The sequence below is a fragment of the Schistocerca piceifrons genome, chromosome 1, assembly GCF_021461385.2.
Source record: "Schistocerca piceifrons isolate TAMUIC-IGC-003096 chromosome 1, iqSchPice1.1, whole genome shotgun sequence".
Taxonomy (NCBI): Eukaryota; Metazoa; Arthropoda; class Insecta; order Orthoptera; family Acrididae; genus Schistocerca; species Schistocerca piceifrons.
Genome location: NC_060138.1, coordinates 577,038,068 through 577,058,609, shown reverse-complemented (window position 1 = coordinate 577,058,609; position 20,542 = coordinate 577,038,068). Strand labels below are relative to the sequence as shown.

The 20,542-nt window shown below is 36.7% G+C and overlaps 1 protein-coding gene across 4 annotated transcripts in view; it reads right to left on the bottom strand.

Annotated features, from left to right (window-relative positions):
• Nucleotides 1-20,542, bottom strand: part of LOC124802124 (calcium homeostasis endoplasmic reticulum protein) — a 341,070-nt gene that overhangs the window by 38,639 nt on the left and 281,889 nt on the right. For all 4 annotated transcript variants that reach the window (XM_047263128.1, XM_047263126.1, XM_047263124.1 and 1 more), the window contains one exon: nt 20,249-20,494. In XM_047263128.1, the coding sequence (XP_047119084.1) occupies nt 20,249-20,494 (246 nt within the window). The remainder of the gene's footprint in view (nt 1-20,248; nt 20,495-20,542) is intronic.

The window sequence follows — 20,542 nt, the reverse complement described above, 5'->3', positions numbered from 1 at the left end:
GGGAGAACTTATGTACTACTGCCCAAAAGTAAACACTAAATGAAAATATGTTAATTAGCTGTATCTCATTCCTGTGTGTTCTTGTGGCTCAAACAAAACAAAATTTACCATTATCACACATTTTCACCATACACTCCAAGGCAAGACAATTTTATCATTCTACGAGAAGAAGAATTGTGAGACATATGAAAGGATTTTCTCTTTCTTCCCTGTTCTTAACTTTCTGCTTTCATGCTGTTATGGTGTTCTGTTGTTTCACATGCAGTTGGAGGAATTAAAACAGCCAGTTTTATGATTCATTACTACTTCAAAACAACAAAGAATCAAGACTATTGTTAATATGTACTTACATATTCAAAAAGGAAAAAAATCTTCACTGAAACATTCCACATTACAGTGAGAGATTCCAACTAAGTATGAAACTAATAAATATCAACCAAAAATTTCATGTAATGCACACTACAACTGACGCAACAAGTACTAGGGAATAACGCGTAAAAATATTGATAACATAAGACATTTTGAGTATATGACTTCTGGGTGCATTAATATGTCTTAAAATTCTATGTTATAATGAAAGAAGAATGCAAGGTCAGTTGTCCATAGACGAGTGCTCTTACCTGGACTTCATACTACATGACCATGATTTTTACTGTGTAATGGTACATTCTTCATTGTGTACAATTATTGCAAAACATTTCTGTGTGAATAGAGAGCTTTCAGACCATGAAGAACAGCAATAATAATAATAATAATAATAATAATAATAATATGATGATGATGATGGCAATGACAACAATGAGGATGATAATAATTAAAACCATAAAAGCAATAATAAAACATCTCCCACAAGTACGCCACCACATCAACAGAACATCACATCATGTAGTGCTGTGTTATAATAACTACACAACAGTGAACTATTTCATTAATCATCGAGTTATTTGGCTCTCCAGACAATGGAGATTGGCAATGAGTGCTGCATAAGAATGAATGACATACAACAATAGTTTCATTCAGTGTGAAATGGTAGACAGATCCTTCTTGTATTCTCATAAACTTTTTTTATATGTTAACAGTTTCATACATAGTAGTTACCACGTTCGTATGACCTAAAAACTACAAGGAAACAAAATGGCTGGCCAAAATGTACTTCCAAGAGGTGAAATCCCAATTATGTCATTTGACACACACAATAATATCAATACTGTAAAACTGTTGTGCTTGCCTATCTGTTTGAACACACTAATCTCTGAAAATACTAGACCAATTTTCATTAGGTTTTCATAGGTAATTTTAGTGTAGCTTGGGGCAACATACAGGCTTTATTTCATCAAAACTGGATCATGCGAAAAAGATACTGTGATTTAAAGTTCTATCTAAAACCGTCACATCTGCTGTCTGAACACACTAATCACCAAAACTACTAGATGAATTTTCAAGGAGTTTTCCCACATAACTTGGGCGCAGCTTCAAGCATCATATAGGCATTATTTCATTAAAATTGTGTATAAAAGCCAAAAACATCATCTTATAATATTTAACTGAAATTATCTGACCACTTTAAAAAAAGTTTCTGGCATCCTGCCCAACAATGTGATCACACTTGCATTAATGGATCTTGTCCTCTTACACACAAATTTCAAAAACCCGCACAACTTATAAAAATAATTAAAATACTACTGGCTTTCACACTTGCATTAGTGTTTGAACAAAAAAATATGTTTTAGATAAATGTTATAGTTTATTTGATGGCTCATTTTTATTACAAGTTTTAGGTGCCCTGAATGAATCTTCCCCTCCGCAGTGATGTGTGAACTGTTGTGAGAATTTGTGACAGATGAAAACTTTGTGCCAGACTTGAGACTCAAATCTGCTCCATTTTTGAGTCTCCGTCTGGCACAGTTTTAATCTGTCAAAAAGTCTCACAACAGTGGACACACCACAGAAGAGTGAAACATTCTTTCTGGAAACAATCTGTCAGTTATGACCAAGATATTTCATTGTTATAAAATTTCTTCTAGAATTACTAGTCTAGCAAGGTACCCAGAAGTGTTCCTCCAAAGTTTCAAAGGCAGTAGAGAGCTACTCTTAGAATTGAAACTGTGATGGTAGATTGTGAATCTTGTCTGGACAGCTTAGCAGTCAGTAGGACACACTGACTGTCAAAGGTCAGTGAAACAACTGTTTTAAATTTTCATTTCACTCCTTTATGTTTACAGTAATGAAGGAAGAATATAAACATAATTAATCATATCACTACATTGTAAAATTTCTGTATTGTTTCTCTTTTTTGGAATTAACACCTATATTTTTTCACACCTGCAGGTAAAATGATCTTTCCACGACATTCTCTTTAAGCTATATTTTCTTCAAACTTACAGGATCTGAAGGTCAGAGCCCAGACATCTATTTCTAGATCAAGTACCATACACTTCTCAAAAACACACTAAAAATTTGCTTTTGAAGATCATAAACACAGTTACATACAAAAAATTTTGACCTTTTCAACAGAGCTGCCAACAGCTGCACACATATTGTTTTTGTCTTGTAATTGTAAGGCCTCTGGTTTGATTCTTCAAAGATGCTATGTTCACATACAATTCTTTGCTGTTTTCATTTCTGTGAGAGGTCTATATGACACCTCGCCAGCTCTCACTATTTATCACATCAACTTGTAACAGTAATATGTTCTTACCACATGACTCATATTCTATAACTAATGTACAGTATGACAATTGCCAAGAGAACGGACACGTCTGTGACAGGATGGTAAGTTTATAATTTTATGGAAAAAGAAAAAGGAGCACAAGGGAGATTTGAACATGGATCTCCCACCTGGCAGTTCAACACTGTGACCACACAACAAGGACGTCGTGATTTTTGCAATGTGCTCGATGTTGCACATCTTAAGCTTGGTCAGTTCACCGATTCTATTTTGCTTATTTTTTCTGTGGTTCAGTACCTGTTCTTCCAGTTTTCATGGTTGATCTGTGTTCAGTTTTCCGCTGGGCCATTTCACCACTAAATCTGAGGGGGCTGTAATGGGGAGTTTCCCTTGTCAGCAGGATATCAGCACCAGGAGAAACAAAACTGGCGGTCTACAGACTGGAGTGGGGAATGTTACATCCCTTAATTGGGCATATAGTTAGAAAATTTAAAAACAGAAATGGGTAGGTTAAAGTTAGATGTGTTGTCAATTAGTGAAGTTCGTTGGCAAGAGGAACAGGACTTTGGTCAGTTGAATAAAGGGTTTTAAATACGATAGCAAACACAGGGAATGCTGGAGTACGTTTAATAATGAATAAGAAAATAGGGATAAAGGTCAGCTACTATGAACAACATAGTGAATGCATTATCATAGGCAAGATTGACATGAAGCCGATGCCTATCACAGTAGTACAAGTTTATATGCCAACTAGCTCTGCAGATGATGAAGAGATGGAAGAAATATATGATGAGATAAAAGAAATTATTCAGATAGTTAAGAGAGACGAAAATATAGTTGTGATGGAGAACTGTAATATGCACACTGCATAATAAATGCCTCTTTGTGCCATTTCTTATGAAATGGCTTTTCTTTTTGTCTTTGTCAGTTCCAATAAATTATTTCCTTCTTAATTCAATATCTAATGAAAAGTTCTCCATTCATAGCATCTATATTTCCAGATACTATTTCTCCTTGTGTTCACACAAACAATCAAAATAACACAATTTAATCCATTCTCATATGATACCAGTCAATCTGGGGGAAAAAAATAAAACTTTCTGGAGCACAATGACATTTTGGTGCCTCCAAGGCTCTCTTCAGCTGAAGGCTCTCTTCAGCTGCGTGACTATCAAGTTTTCCTCCCCCTAAATCGTTTCTTGTCAAATACCAACAGCTGTTTTTTTTTAATACATATTTTTATTGGTTGTGTCAGACAAGTAAACAGATCAGTGAGAGCTGAGATGCGTTTTGCAGGTACATTGTTTCTCTTTATCCTACTGTATTACTAACCAAAAACATGTAAAGTTGGTTAACTTTTTATATTGCCTTGATAATGTAAGCTAGGTAAGGATGATGACATTCAAAGAAGTGCATCTATGTTAGTACAGATCACAATTTTCAAGTACTTTCATTTCAACAATATTACATGCTAAAGTCTGAAAATTTTTTTTTTAAATGAAATTATTTCATTCGATGCAACGGGATGACGGATGTGTGTCTGATTGTACTGTATTCGGAGGAAGATATTTCAGGAATGAACACATTTCTGATTAATAACTTCAATGTCATAGTTAATTATTCTTGTAAGTTGAAAAGTATTTCAGGCTGTGGGGAGAAATTTTCATAATGAAGAATATCCAGGCATCTTCTAAAACGCTGAGATATACATCACTTTTACTGCATTCATAAGTGCTGAAAATGATTACGGACAATCATGTTTACCACAAGGAAGTTTTATTGAATGCACCTTATAATGAGTTGATTCTGTACCCTTGTATACATTTGTATACTGGCAGGCAGGACTGCCATTATGGTAATTACTCATGACCAATTTTTCCATCCAAGAAGTCAGCAGGAACTGAGGCAAGGCATAATAATATAATCAAGACATCATATTGACAAGATGGTAGTACCGATAGATAAAAGAGCTACAATAAAACGAAATTATTAAGTTGCAACAACTGTCATTCAAGAATTTATTATGCAAAGATGAATAGCAAAAATCATGAACATGAAACCCAAACACGAGCACTGTAGCACCTAACACACTGTACAAATTATGAAATGTATATTGACATTAAATGGACCAAAAGTGAATCCTCTCAGTTATAGTGTGTGCGAGACATTTTATTATTTCAAGTTGCACTTCCTTGTTCAATATCATTTGCTGTGCAGTAATTCTTTTTATAATCAAATTGTAGTCACGTAACAAGAGGCTAGAGAATAATATGGGTGCTAAAGGCCTTCCAATCACCACAGTTCAAACGTCTGCAACACTACGACTTATGTATTGTTGCGATGGGTTTCATAGTCCACCACCACCTCCACCACCAAGGTGGCTGGGTCTACTTGGAACATAAGCCTCTCCATCCCTTCATCTCCTTCGACATTTCTCTCACTCTGTCCTGGTCTTCTCCTCTCTTATTCACACATTTGTTAACTGCAGTGATTCATCTGTCTCTTGCCATTATTTCACGAGTCTGTCTTATTATCCTGCTAACTTCCAGTCCTTTAAAATGCTCATACCATCTTAAACTTTTGCATGAGCTACTCTTCCACTATTTCTCTCACTGTCTCATTCCTTACTCTATCCATTCTAGTCTTACCCCGCTATTCTGAAATTTCATCTCGCAAGCCTGTGTCCAGCTCACCTGCCTTTTATTCACTATCTACCTTTCTGATACATTTTTGAGTACTGAAGTGTTATATGCTTGGTATTGCTGTATAGCATTTGCTTGATTTTTGGTGGAACATCCTTGCTCCATACTTCTTACACTCTGCTGGAACCCCTGTGCTTGCCTTCCCCTTTCACTAATCTTCTTATCATTCCTCCAGGTGTTTCCTTTTATGCTCTTGAAACTTTCTACTTTTTTCAATACTTGCTCTCTATTGCTTCCATCATCTTATTCCTCATTGTCACAATAATTTCACAACTCGTTGCATTAAATTTCAATCTATAATGTTGTATTACATCTTCCCATATGCAATAATGAGCCAAAATATTATGACCAGAATGAGATTTTCACTCAGCAGCGGAATCTCGGTCCGGCACACAGTTTTAATCTGCCAGGAAGTTTCATATTATGAACACCTTGTTAATAGCTTGTCTTTCTATCTTTGGGATGAAATATATCACTGATTCTACGCATCACAAATATGACAATTTGTTGGTAGGTTTGTCGAGGTATGTGGCATTAGATGTCTAAGCACAGGTAATGTAATTCACGTAAATAAGGAGCACCCGATAGCGGCCCATTGGGTTCCACAGGATTTACATCATGCAAATTTGGTCACCAAGATGTCAATTTGAGTTCACTAAAATTCTCCTCAAACCACTGTAGGATGATTCTGCCTCCAAGACATGGACAACTATACTGCTGAAAGATGACATGGCCATCAGGGAAGGCATCAAACGTGAAGGGATGCAGGTGGGTTGCAACTGTCAGCAAGTCTTCGATTATTACCACAGGTCCCACACAAGTGCAGGAGAACGTCTCCTGTAGCGTAATACAGCTCCCACAAGCTGGTATCTGTGGTGCTCTGAACATTTCGAGCTGCTGTTCACTTCAATGACAGCGTTTTGGAGACGACCAGCGACGTAGTAGGGCGAAATTGTGATTCACTCAAACAGCCGACACATTTGCATTGATTGATGGTTGAATACCGATAGTCCCGAGCCCACTGCAATCATAATTGACAATGTCATTGGGTCAACATATGAACACGTAGGGGCAGTCTGCTGCGGAGCTCCATGTTCAACAATGTATGATGAACAGTGTGCTCCGAAACATTTCCCCAAGCACCAGCATTGTGCTCTTTTTGCATAGATGCTAGAGATCACCATCTATCCTCCTTTAATGAGCAGATAAGCTTCTGAACCCCACGATCTGTGAAGAGTTGTAGACATCCAACCATGTAGTGCCTAGTGGTAGTGTCACTGGGCTTCTACCTCTTTCCATGGTTGCTCATGACTGTAGCACGTGAACGTTTGACCAGCTTCATTTTCAAGATACTTGTTCACAGGCTCTGCGTAATAATAATCTGTCCTGAGTTAAAGTTGCTTATCTCAATGTGTCTCCCCATTTGCAGCCCATATCTACGCTAAGGTGAGCTCCTTCCTGCGTCTGCTCCACTAACATGCTTTTCTTAGAGTGTCATGTGCCCACAATGCCACCAGGTGACAGCCAGTGTTGCGGTGGGCTGTGGTCATAATATTTTGGCTAATCAGTGTATTTTGTCTCTTCTCCTCCTCTTCCCTGCACCATTAAATCTTTGGCAAACACCATTGCTTTCACATTTCCATCTCCCTTTCATGCTGCCACTTCTGCCATTATCCCATCCATAATGGTGAGGATAGTGCACTCTATCCATGCAGCTCTTTTTCTGATCTAACAAGTTTGTCTTCTCACCACCTCCTTTTACCCAACTCACATTTCTCAATACATTTCTTTTATTCTTCTCGAATCAGCCTTCCAATTCCCTCTTTCTGGGGGGTTATCCAGACCTTGCTACTTTTACACATTCTACATGTCCAGGAACACCATTACTAAATACTTATCATACTCACCATGTCTCTCCTTGCACTGCCTTATGCTAAAAATTAAATCGATTGTTGTCCCTCGTGTTCTAAATCCATATTGCTCCACTCTATGGCACCTCCTACTGTTTTCCATACTCTCTTTTCCAAGATCTCAAATATCTAGGTAGCATGACATATCAAAGTAACACCCCAAAAATTTTGACACAGTTTCCCACAATCTTTCTTAAAAACTGGCACTACAATTCTCTTTTTCCAGTCTTCAGGCATCATTTTTTTTTTTCTTTTGATATTGCTCTCATGACCTGACAGAGACACTATACTCCACCAATACCATCTGCCCTCACAATCTTCGCATCGACCTCTCGTCCAGTCTACGTGCTTTTCCTCTTTTTGTGGTCTTTATCACTTCCTCTACTTCTGTCCAGGTTAGATCCAGCTTAGCATTCTCCACATGCCTAGGCTCCTCATTTTCCTCTTACCATATATCTATGGGGGTTTAGTAACTCTTCAGAATGTTTCTTTGACATCTCCTTGATTTCCTGTATTTTCTCAATTTCTGTTCCTTCTTTATTCATTCTGATGTTCCACTGAGGACCTTTGTACTCCCCTCACTGTCTTCTAACACAATTTTTGCCCATTCTTCCAGTAATTTCTCCTTCTCACCTGCTACCACTCCCACAGCCACCTCATTCTTCTCAGTGTATTCATTTCTTGCTTCCTCTGTTTTCTCTTGAAACCATATATGAATTGATTTGCTTTTCTTAACAACATCCACCCTTACTCTGTCACTCCACCAGAGGGTTACTCTCCACCTATTCTTATCACTGATTCTTTCACACACTTCCTTTGCTGCTTCCACCACTGTTTATTTGATTCTTCACTATTCCTCCTCTACTGACTGATTTCATCCTCTATCATAATAATTTATTTATTTATATTTGTATTATGAGTGGCATTGATCCCAACAGTATTAGAGTTTCTATGCTAAAGAACAAGTTGTTGTTGTTACTGTTGCTGCCGCCGCCGCTGCCACCACCACCACCACCACCACCACCACCACCGCCACAAAAAAAAAGAGCCAATAACACATACTCTATTACCTGGCAAGCTGAAATGGTGATGTGGATGTAGGAAGAACCACTGTACAGTCAGACTCAAGTTAAATTAGTGCATGCTGTTACATCACAGAGTGAGCATGGAAGACGAGTGTGGGAAATGTCTTTGCAGACAGGCAGGAGGGCTTGCAATTAACGTAATTAAATTTACTGATGATGAGAAAGAGAATGGGTTTATCGTGCCAGTGGAGTAGGTGGTGCAGTGTGCAGCCAAAATGTTAAAGCTGAGTATGATCGCAAAAACAGTTTTTGTCTCGCAGAACTGAACTTCAAAGCTAGCAAGGAAACTCCTGGAAAAATGAATCTGTCTATGGGACTTGAATTTTAAAAGATTCCAACAAACATAAACTTTTGTTATGTGTGAATGAGAGGACAGAAGGGCATATTAAATTAAGTTTTTACGGAAGAATGAAGCATCATAATCAATCCTGAAATATTTTCTGAAATGTCCTTTGCAGTAGACTAATTTGTAAATTATTATACACACTTTCTCTTATTGCATACGGTCTCGTCCACAATCATTTGCTGGGAAAAACCATCCTGTAACTCACAAAGAGACAAGTGGGACTGACTTTTAGAAACTATCTATAAGTTCACGAATTGTGACATTGTCGAAGTAAAGTTCTCCGGTGATCAGGAAATTATTTAGATTATTATAAATCCAGTCTCAGATCACAAATGTTTATTAATTTCAGACAACGATAACCACACTCAAATCTAAAATGAGCAACACAGTTAGCATGATGTACAATGTTTCCAAATTACAGAAAATACAATTTGTGTAATACACTGCATTTATTCAGGTACAGAAATGCTGTCATATTTTCTTCTAGTGATTTCTGTATTTTGCAGAATTTGGGAACACAGTCAATCTAGCTGTATGTTGATTTAAAGGCCTGAAATGGTCATCACTGACTGAAATTAATAACCTCATTAATAAACATTTGTTGTTTGTGACTGGATTTAGAATAAAAAATCTATAAGGTGGTTGGCAAATACAAAAGATAATACGATGATTAAAATGGAATGGCTAAAGATTACAAAAACTAAATAAAATAAAATAACTGAATAAAAATAATGAATAGAGCCATTCTGAAAGATTTAAAAACAAAACTGTGTAACACCTGAAAGGAATCAAAGCCATAATCCTTTGCTAGTCACAAATGTATAGTAGAACCTTGTTAATCTGACCTCGGATGGTCCAACTTTGCACTTACTCCGACCATTCCATTTTCAGTGATTGTTTGGACTTGTCTGTGATATGGATCAACAGGCAGTTGACTGATGATAAGTGAGTTAGTTCGAATAGTTTTAGTATCTAACTCGAGAAATAATTATTATTGTGCACACATGTTTCATAAATTAGTGACACTGTTCTTCTTACATATTAAAGTGTGTAAAGCTAAATTATGGCATCAACTAAACGTAAACATGTGACACTGTCATTAATGGAGAAACTGAATGTACTTGTAAGGTTAGAGAAAATGAGTCTCTTCAAAACATTCAAAGTTAGCTAGGTGTTGAAGTAAAAAATTGTTAAAGATTGGTGAAAAATTGGTAAAATTTTTGAAAGTCACACAATGACAACTGATAAGAAGAAAAAACTAAAAATATACAATATGCAAGAAGAACCCTAAAAGTGAAATTCCAGACAATGCTTTGAGCAGGAGAGAAGACAAAGAACTCCTTCATTTGGACCAATCATAAAAATTAGATGGAGCCAATGAAAATGAAAAGTTTACTGGTGAAAGCTGGCAATAAAGTTGGAAAAAATGCCAAGACATTCAAAATGTAATTAAGTCTAGTGAGAAGATGTCTGGTGGTGAAACAGCTGCCGAGGAATTTATTCCAAAATTTGAAATCTTAACCAATGAGTTTATGCTGTTCCCTGATCAACTGTGTAACATTCATGAGTGCGACTTAAATGACAAAATGCTCCCTACAAGAACTTTTGCTGCACAGAATGGGTCAGTTGTTTGTCAATGCAGTACTGTAATAATATATCTAAAAACAAAGAATATGTGACTTACCAAATGAAAGTGCTGGCAGGTCGACAGACACACAAACAAACACAAACATACACACAAAATTCAAGCTTTCGCAACAAACTGTTGCCTCATCAGGAAAGAGGGAAGGAGAGGGAAAGACAAAAGGATGTGGGTTTTAAGGGAGAGGGTAAGGAGTCATTCCAATCCCGGGAGCGGAAAGACTTACCTTAGGGGGAAAAAAGGACGGGTATACACTCGCACACACACATCCCTTGTGTGCGAGTGTATACCCGTCCTTTTTTCCCCCTAAGGTAAGTCTTTCCGCTCCCGGGATTGGAATGACTCCTTACCCTCTCCCTTAAAACCCACATCCTTTCGTCTTTCCCTCTCCTTCCCTCTTTCCTGATGAGGCAACAGTTTGTTGCGAAAGCTTGAATTTTGTGTGTATGTTTGTGTTTGTTTGTGTGTCTGTCGACCTGCCAGCACTTTCATTTGGTAAGTCACATCATTTTTGTTTTTAGATATATTTTTCCTACGTGGAATGTTTCCCTCTATTATAATCATATCAGTACTGTAATAAGGTATATACAGTTGTTACACTGTCACTCACAAAAACAATTTTGTACCATATTATAAAGATGTATTTCACAGTTCGGACACTACTGTAAATTACACTTTCGTGTAAGTTTTTTTAGTGTGTTGACATTTTCTTTTCGTTTTGTTACTGTTTTGACATGGAAGAATATATCAGACAGTATTTCCAGTTGAAAATCAAAGATGTACCATAGTGTATTGTGATGTTATGGGTCAATAAAAGTGTTCCTCTGGTAATCAGACATGTTTTGCGTTTCGATCATACTCCCGGTTCCATAGAGGACAGATTAATGGGGTTCTATTGTATTTAAATCCCTACACTAAGCTACTGCTCTCAATAACACTAAAAATTTTATGCTGTAACACATCACGTCACATTACTTATTTTTTGTTGATTACTTAAAATGTTACACATTTGGAATATTTCTAGCTATTGTAAGTATCCAAAATGTGTTTACATAATGATCACTAGTGAGCACTTCAAAATTAAAAGAAGGGACAAGGCGCTGATAATGTCACTTCAGAGTTAACTACATCAGAACGCCAGATTTATATAATTTATTTGTGTCAGACAAGTGACACTCAGAAACTGTTATTTGATTGGGTTAGGAAAATTAGATTCAGAGGAGTGTATGCCAGTACTACTTCCCCCTCCTTACTTCTTGGGCATACACACAACAGTGCTGCCACAGTGGGGAGACTACCACTTCACTTTGCTGAGTATTAATCACACAATCACCAACATGAAGCAGAAACAGTTAAAAGACACACAACTCTTAAGTGCAGTGGTTTCAACCAGAAAAAATTCCATCAGTTTGTGAGCCACACAAACGAGCGGGCAACAAGGTAAGTACGAGGGTCACTCCAAAAGAAATGCACACTATTTTTTTTAAATCCATGTTTTATTCTACATGTTTGAAAGTTATACAGTGTGTAGATACATCCTTTTGGAACAAAATTTTCATTTCTCCACATAATTTCCATCCCTCTCAACTAACTTACTCAATCTTGGAACCAGCACCTGTATACCCGCAAGCTAAAATTCTGGACCAACCTGTTGGAGCCACTGTTTGGCAGCATGCACGAGGGAGTCATCATCTTCAAACCTTGTTCCACGAAGTGAGTCTTTCAGTTTCCCAAAGAGATGATAGTCACATGAAGCCAGGTCAGGACTGTAAGTGTTGTCCATCTGAGTTTTGTGATCGCTTCCATGGTTTTTTGACTGACATGTGGCCGTGCATTGCCTTGCAACAGAAAAACATCCTGCTTTTGCCGATGTGGTCGAACATGACTTAGTCGAGCTTGAAGTTTCTTCAGTGTCATCACATATGCACCAGAATTTATGGTGGTTCCACTTGGCATGATATCCACAAGCAAGAGTCCTTTGAAATCGAAAAGCACCACAGCCATAACTTTTCCAGCAGAAGGTGAGGTTTTGAATTTTTTTTTTTCTTGGGTGAATTTGCATGATGCCACTCCATTGGTTGCCTCTTTGTATCTGGTGAAAAATAATGGAGCCATGTTTCATCACCTGTCATAATTCTTCCAAGAAATTCATCTCCACCATTCTCATACTGTTCCAAAAGTTCGCTGCATACTGTTTTTCTTGTTTCTTTGTGAGCCACTGTCAACATCCTGAGAAACCACCTGGCACAAACCTTTTTTAACGCCAACACTTTCAGTATTCTGCAAACACTTCTTTCCCCTATCCCAATGTAGTGTGACAATTCGTTCACTGTGATGCGTCTGTCACCATTTCTTTAACTCTCTGCACATTGTCTGGAGTGTGTGCAGTACGAGGCCTGCCGCTGCGAGGATAATCCTCAATATTGCCGTGCCCGCTTTCATCATGTAGCCTGCTTGCCCACCGACTAACTGTACTGCGATCGACAGCAGCATCTCCATACACCTTTTTCAACCTCTTGTGGATGTTTCCCACTGTCTCGTTTTCACAGCACAGGAATTCTATAACAGCACATTGCTTCTGACGAACGTCAAGTGTAGCAGCCATCTTGCTGTGATGGCGCCACTCACAGGAACAGGTTGAACTAAGTTTGAAAACAAGAGGGAAGGATGTATCTACACACTGTAAAACTTTCACACATGCAGACTAAAACTGTATTTTTACAAAAATAGTGTGCATTTCTTTTGGAGTGACCCTCGTAAATACCATGCAGGACAATCAAAACTGTACAGTGAACCAGAATATTTCACACAAATGACATAATCAAGGTGCTCCTCCAGAAACTGAGAGTACCACATTGCATTCACAGTTCAGACATGTGAAGACCAGTGCCATGACCCTTCTGGTGCCTTCGTGAATTTCCACAGTAATACCTAAGCATGAAAGTGGCATCAAATGGAAAGACTTGCACCAGGCGAACGGTCTACCCGATGGGAGGCTCTTGTCACACGACATTATTATTATTGACAGTCATATGTCTGTTTACAATGTATATTCATGTTCATTATTTAATTTGTGCAGTCACCTAATTTTGACACTGTGTTATTTCCAAGCAGCTGATATTGAAATATACCATTACGAAAATCACATTAAAATAATCACATTATACTGTGATAGCTCTACTTAAATGAATGACATCAAATAATGTACATCATGTTTTACACTGTTTAAATATTGTAGTCACCTTATACATATATGACTACATGTCATAATCCATAAATAAATGTGCATAGAAGCCAAATCATAATGCTGAACCAACACGTCATTTAAAAGTAGCTACAGCTACAAGTTTTGCAACTTGACAACTACAAACAACTTTTATAATGTTGTCAAAGATATGCTTACAGTCAACATTGCAGAACTATCAATAGCAACATGCAAGAGATACATTACATTTATTGCTGGCATATTAGCTTTAACTAACATATTGTATACTAAGTAATCACTTATCAGTGACTGAATATTATGTGAGGACATACAAACAAATGTATTAAAAGTATTTTCTACAGTACATTGAAAGTAATTCATAAAATAAATACAAGCTTCATAAAATATTTGAAGATGTGTATTATATTAATAACTGGCACTCTAGACCTTACAAATGTATGGACGTACAAGCAAACCTATTGACACTTAACACAGTACTACAAAAGCCATTCGTCAAATAAATACAAATTTCATAAAATATTTTAAGGTTAAAAATCCCATACATTATTATGTCGGCATTAGCCGACACTTTTACCATTTATTACTTGTAGTAAAAGAATGGCAGCTACATTTTATTTAACAAACTAGCCTGATATACATCAAAACATGTGACAGTTTCACATTTAGTACATGGCTGAAGTTATAATAAATCTGAAATTATATTGTCCACAAAGAATAAGGAGATTCTTATCACAAAGGACATTCTATAACAACAAGTATGTACCTCTACTTCCATCTTCTATTTCATCAAAAGGTACATAAACAGCAATCATAGGTACCAAATTAGATGATGATAAAAGAGAAACAGAAATATGCCAGCAGTAACACACAATCAACATTCACTGCGGAATGCACTAATGCACTCACTGAGACACCAAAACATTCCTCTCAAGGCCAACTATTTCCTCTTATTTTAAGCAAATTACTTGGTATCACATCAAATTATTCAAAGAAAAATGGATGATAACCAGATATTCTAGCTTTTCTACATCTACATCTACTCCGCAAGCCACCCAACGGTGTGTGGCGGAGGGCACTTTGCATGCCACTGTCATTACCTCCCTTTTCTGTTCCAGTCGCGTATGGTTCACGGGAAGAACGACTGTCTGAAAGCCTCCGTGCGCGCTCGAATCTCTCTAATTTTACATTCGTGATCTCCTCGGGAGGTATAAGTAGGGGGAAGCAATATATTCGATACCTCATTCAGAAACGCACCCTCTCGAAACCTGGCGAGCAAGCTACACCCCGATGCGAGCGCCTCTCTTGCAGAGTCTGCCACTTGAGTTTGCTAAACATCTCCGTAACGCTATCGCGGTCACCAAATAACCCTGTGATGAAACGCGCCGCTCTTCTTTGGATCTTCTCTATCTCCTCAGTCAACCCGATCTGGTACGGATCCCACACTGATGAGCAATACTCAAGTATAGTTCGAAGGAGTGTTTTGCAAGCCACCTCCTTTGTTGATGGACTACATTTTCTAAGGACTCTCCCAATGAATCTCAACCTGGTACCCGCCTTACCAACAATTAATTTTATGTGATCATTCCACTTCAAATCGTTCCGCACGCATACTCCCAGATATTTTACAGAAGTAACTGCTGTCAGTGTTTGTTCCGCTATCATATAATCATACAATAAAGGATCCTTCTTTCTATGTATTCGCAATACATTACATTTATCTATGTTAAGGGTCAGTTGCCACTCCCTGCACCAAGTGCCTATCTGCTGCAGATCTTGCTGCATTTCGCTACAATTTTCTAATGCTGCAACATTTCTGTATACTACAGCATCATCCACGAAAAGTCGCATGGAACTTCCGACACTATCTACTAGGTCATTTATATATATTGTGAAAAGCAATGGTCCCATAACACTCCCCTGTGGCACGCCAGAGGTTACCTTAACGTCAGTAGATGTCTCTCCATTGATAACAACATGCTGTGTTCTGTTTGCTAAAAACTCTTCAATCCAGCCACACAGCTGCTCTGATATTCCGTAGGCTCTTACTGTGTTTATCAGGCGACAGTGCGGAACTATGTACTAAAGAAAATATATTTAATGTTTGTTTGTATGACATTATGTAGTCTCCCATCACTGATTAATGATTACATAGAATACAATACGTTAGTTAAATCTGATAAGCCAGTGACAAACGTAATGTACCTCTTGTATCATTAGTTCTGTGATGTTGGCTTAAGCATATCTTTGACAACATTGTAACAGCTATTGTAGTTGTCAGGCTACAGTACTAGTAGTTACAGGTACTATTATGTGACATGGGATGCTGTAGAATTACGATTTGGATTCTGTCTATGTTTTTGTCTACAGATTATGACATGTAACCATGTATGTGTACGATGAATCCAACATTTGCACAAAGTAAAATGTGAGGCACATAAGTTGACTTCATGCATGTAAATAGAGCTGTTACACAAATAATGCAAACTGTGTAATGTTTTATATTTAAATAGCGACATATGCAGAAAATATTATTTTAATCCACAATTGGCATATTTAAATTTCAGGTGCTTGAAAATGATGCAATGTCAAAATCAGCTAATCACACAAATTAAATAAAGAACATTAATATGCAGCCTACAATGGCGTGTATTTTCATTTGTAACATCTTTGGAGGCTGTGGATCCATGCAGAAGCAAAATTTTAAGTCATATAGTTTCTGAGACATGGTACCATATCTAGGTCAAATGAATGGTATTCTGGTCAGTCTGTTTTCTTATCACCTTATACCATACCATGTTTATGTGGCATATTTTGTACTGTGTCTCCATCTGCACACTAGTTAACTTATATGGCAACAATCTTGTGCACAGTTAAATTCTAACTAATGAGTGTTACAATGGACAAAGTTTCTGCAATTTGTTTGTATTTTTACTTGTTCCACATCTCTACATTTCTGAATGTTCTCCTCCTTGATGGGATGTGCAGCATATGACACATGAATAGATCAAAGAATGGAAGAATGAACAAATGAATGAACGCACAAAAGAAAGGAGGACATGTTTGTATCATGTGGACTCATTTATAGAGTGCCTATGAAACTCAGGTGCCACTGTAACCCTGAAATTTTTGAGCTATATTATGTGTTTAGGCTCTGTGGGCCTGTTGCCATGAATGGGAAGTGTCATACATCACAGATCAAGAGCTTTAATTTTACAACAGTATACTAAGAGCCAAGACTAAGCCATATTTAATATTTGCTGTCAGCTAAAGGTTGGGAGTTACTAGGTGAAAAAATTGAGGTTATATTTCTTTTCTTAAATTTATGATCGTGTACAAAGGAACAAAATGTGAAAATATTGTGACAGCAGAGAAAAAAAATCCCTCATCAAAATCCTATTAGTACAATGCCAAAGTTGTGTTGATCAACATTTTCCAAACATTGTCGTGATCTTAAGCTATACATTTGTAAGCTAAGAGATTAATAACAATATGGACTGAACAGTTTTCCAAAGGACGAGCATGAAAATGGTAACTTCTCATAAATGAACATGTGCTTCGGCATGAAAGGACATCACTCGCTCACTTTAACCATAGAATATACAAGTCAGTTCATGTTAACAAAAGTACAGATACAGTACATGTGTGTGGAAAGTATACAGTTATATGTTCGTGAAGTGTACAAACGAACTAACCAGAACTGTCTGAAAGAGAGAAAAATGCTGCCCCAGAAATTGCAATCACGAATTTAGTGTCCCAGGTGAGGAAGAGCAATCAATGAAGACAGTAAATTCATAATATATTGCAAAACAATGGAAGAAATAACACTTAGTACATTGTTAAGAGGCAGACAGTCCCAGGAAGAACGCAAAAGAAGCAACAGACAATAATTTAAAATTTTGGACATTTCAGCCTTTCCTGATGGGTAAATATGTGTTGCCAGATTTGTAATTAGATACTGCTCTAACGTGAAACACTTTTAAATAGAATAATATCGATCTAACAAACAATGAGATGTGCAAGGAGTAGGTGCTGAATCAAACTGGGAGAGAAAGGTATGTATGGCACAATGTGACTAAAAGAAGGGACTGATTGATAGGAAGGGATTGGTTGATAGAATACATCATGCGGCATGACGGAATCATCAGTGTGACAACATGGGGAGGGTGAAAGCTGTAGAGACAGACCAAGACTTGATACGGTCAGCAGCTTAAAATGAAAACATGTTGAACTAGTTATGCAATGCAGAGATGAAGACGCATGCACATGATACAATAGTGATGAGAGTTGCGTCAAAGCAGTCGTCTGAATACAACAATAGCAATGCAAACAAACATTTCCTATGACAAAATTTCTATCAGTAATTGAAGTTGCGAATGGTCTTTGGGTCACAGAGTACTTCCATAATGTACTACGACTTACAGTTTTTGTGCCTTTTATAATTCCTTCTGTTTACACTCTTTGTTAGTCAAAATGAAAAGCATGAAAAGTGTGTGTCATCCGCTGAAATTTAAAATTAGTTAATTTGTTGTGAGGTAGCCAATAACTAACAAATTTATATTATTTAGCAATAGATATATCAGTAAGCATAAGATAAAGATGAAATTTGACAAAAAGGAATGATTACGTTAGTAAACTCAGCTTCAAAATTTAACAGCTTCTACGCAGAAAATGTATTTACTTTCTCAGAAACAGAGAAATTTCAATGCAATGTTCTAGTATCACCAGTTGCTTTATACTTAATGGAACCAGATTAACACTATGTGGAGTAATATTAATGACAGTAAGCCAATAGTGCCCTCATACCTGCAAAGCCTTCTTTAATGTTATCTGTCCTTAATTGTAAGCTTGGAAGGACAACACTGTTCATGTCTCATAAATAAATTACTTTAGTCAATTATTTTGTTAGAAAATAAGGAATTTTACATATTAAGAATGATAAATCAGAAGTTCTTCAATAATTCGAACCTGTGCCAACAAAAAGAGAGTCATTTTAAAACAAATGTGTGTACTCTTCTTCACTCACTCAGAATTTGGTACCATCAAAAAAATTTCAATGCGCAGGTGTGTGACAAAACAGTAAATTCATAATGAAACTTCACAGCAAAGTAGTCACATCCATTAACACCTGATTTTGTGAAATGGTGACAAAAATGTTTTTTCTTCATTGACCAAATCAATTATATTTAATATAAATATCAAAGGGTGATAATTTAACCTTTCATTTTTCTCCAATGACTTGATGGATAATATTTTCTCAGGCACTCAATGCCATCAACTTGGTTGAAAAATCTTACCTTTTGATGACATCCCTATCCATTACTCTCAAGAATTAAAGAACTATTTTTAAATCTGATGATGGTGGTGATGGAAATCATCAAAAGCTTGCATTCATCTTAATCAATGGAGTTCCATGAGTGAAATGTTACTGATGAGGTGTATTTACCAGGTTTTTTATTTAACAGATAAAATTATAAATTAATATGGGAGTTTGCTGGTTTCAATTTGCATCTTACTCAACTTCCTCCTTCAAAGTTCATTGTACTACACAAGCATGACCTCACTCAAATGCTTTTCATTCACTTGCAGTTACACATCATTCATCTTCCAATAACTTCTGTGATGCAAATATGAGTCAGAAAATAGATACATACACTAGCTTTTGGTTTTTATATTAATTTTTCACATAAATTTTTAAGTGCTGATCAATACTGGGAATAAATTGGTTCATCAATTTCTTCTGAATGTTCACTAACTTCAACATAGGTATGACCTTGAACTGTGTCTTTCATTTGTATCCTAAACCAGAAGCTTTAAATGTTATTTTTTAACATTAAATATTTTTATAAAATATTTCTTGGATTTCAAACAAAATCTCTGAAAAATGCTGCTCCTTTAACATTATTTTCTTCAGCCAGGGAGAAAATTGCAGCGCATCATGAATATTTAACATGAAATAATCTGGTGCAATAAGAAATATAGATGGACTGAACTATCAGATTGTTCACAAAACTGCATGCTAAAAAGTTGTCAAAATTTCGTTATATTTTAGGATTGTCTGGTTTCCAAGTTACAAAGTTCATGAATATCTTGTAAAGGTACAACACTTAATATGAGGTAGTTACATATACCTGAATTACCATAATATTATGAAATTGGGCTAACTTATCAAATTTGAGTTCATGTTTACTTCCTTTGGTGTTATACATCTGTATCATTCCATCCAATAATGATGTCACACTACTGTAAATTGACCATACAAGCAATTAACCCAAGTTTACAATTCTATATTTCAATCTCTTTGTTTTAATTGTACTGCACTGATCCAGAATGTGATTTGGTTTTATAGTTCCACTGATGAAATAATTAAACATATAGACATATGTGATTATGTCCCTCTTATCTGTAGCTGTATTTACTAGTTAAGAGTACTATTATTTTTATGGATATCACAGGAAAGGTGCAAAAAAACTGCTTGCAATGCAGGTACTGTTATTTAATTCTTTCCCCTCAGGAATATATACACAGCTAAAATTAAAAATCATTTAAACAATATATAAAAATGTCTCTGTATGTCCTCGTGTGATTTCCATTTTGGGGGTGAAGCAATTCATGACTGTAACTAAGTCACTCAGGAACACTTTACAATCCACAATAATAACACCCAGTTACCTTGATCTGGCCTTGTAAGACCTTGGCTGTCTTCTAGGTGATCGCCTTTCACTGTTGTTCACAGGCGTACTGTTTGAATTGCTGACAGAGCTGTTTGTTACGGGAGTTGATGCAGCATTCACACTTGACCAAGAATTGTTTTCACTGATGTTGCCAATTGCACTAAATGAATTTGAAGTTGGTGGTGTTCTCGACCTCGATCTTGAATGTGAACGAGTTTTTGAGCGGCTGCGACTTCGCGATTTGCTAATGGAAAGAGCATTGATATTAGTAATTTCCTTAAATTAGTGGCAG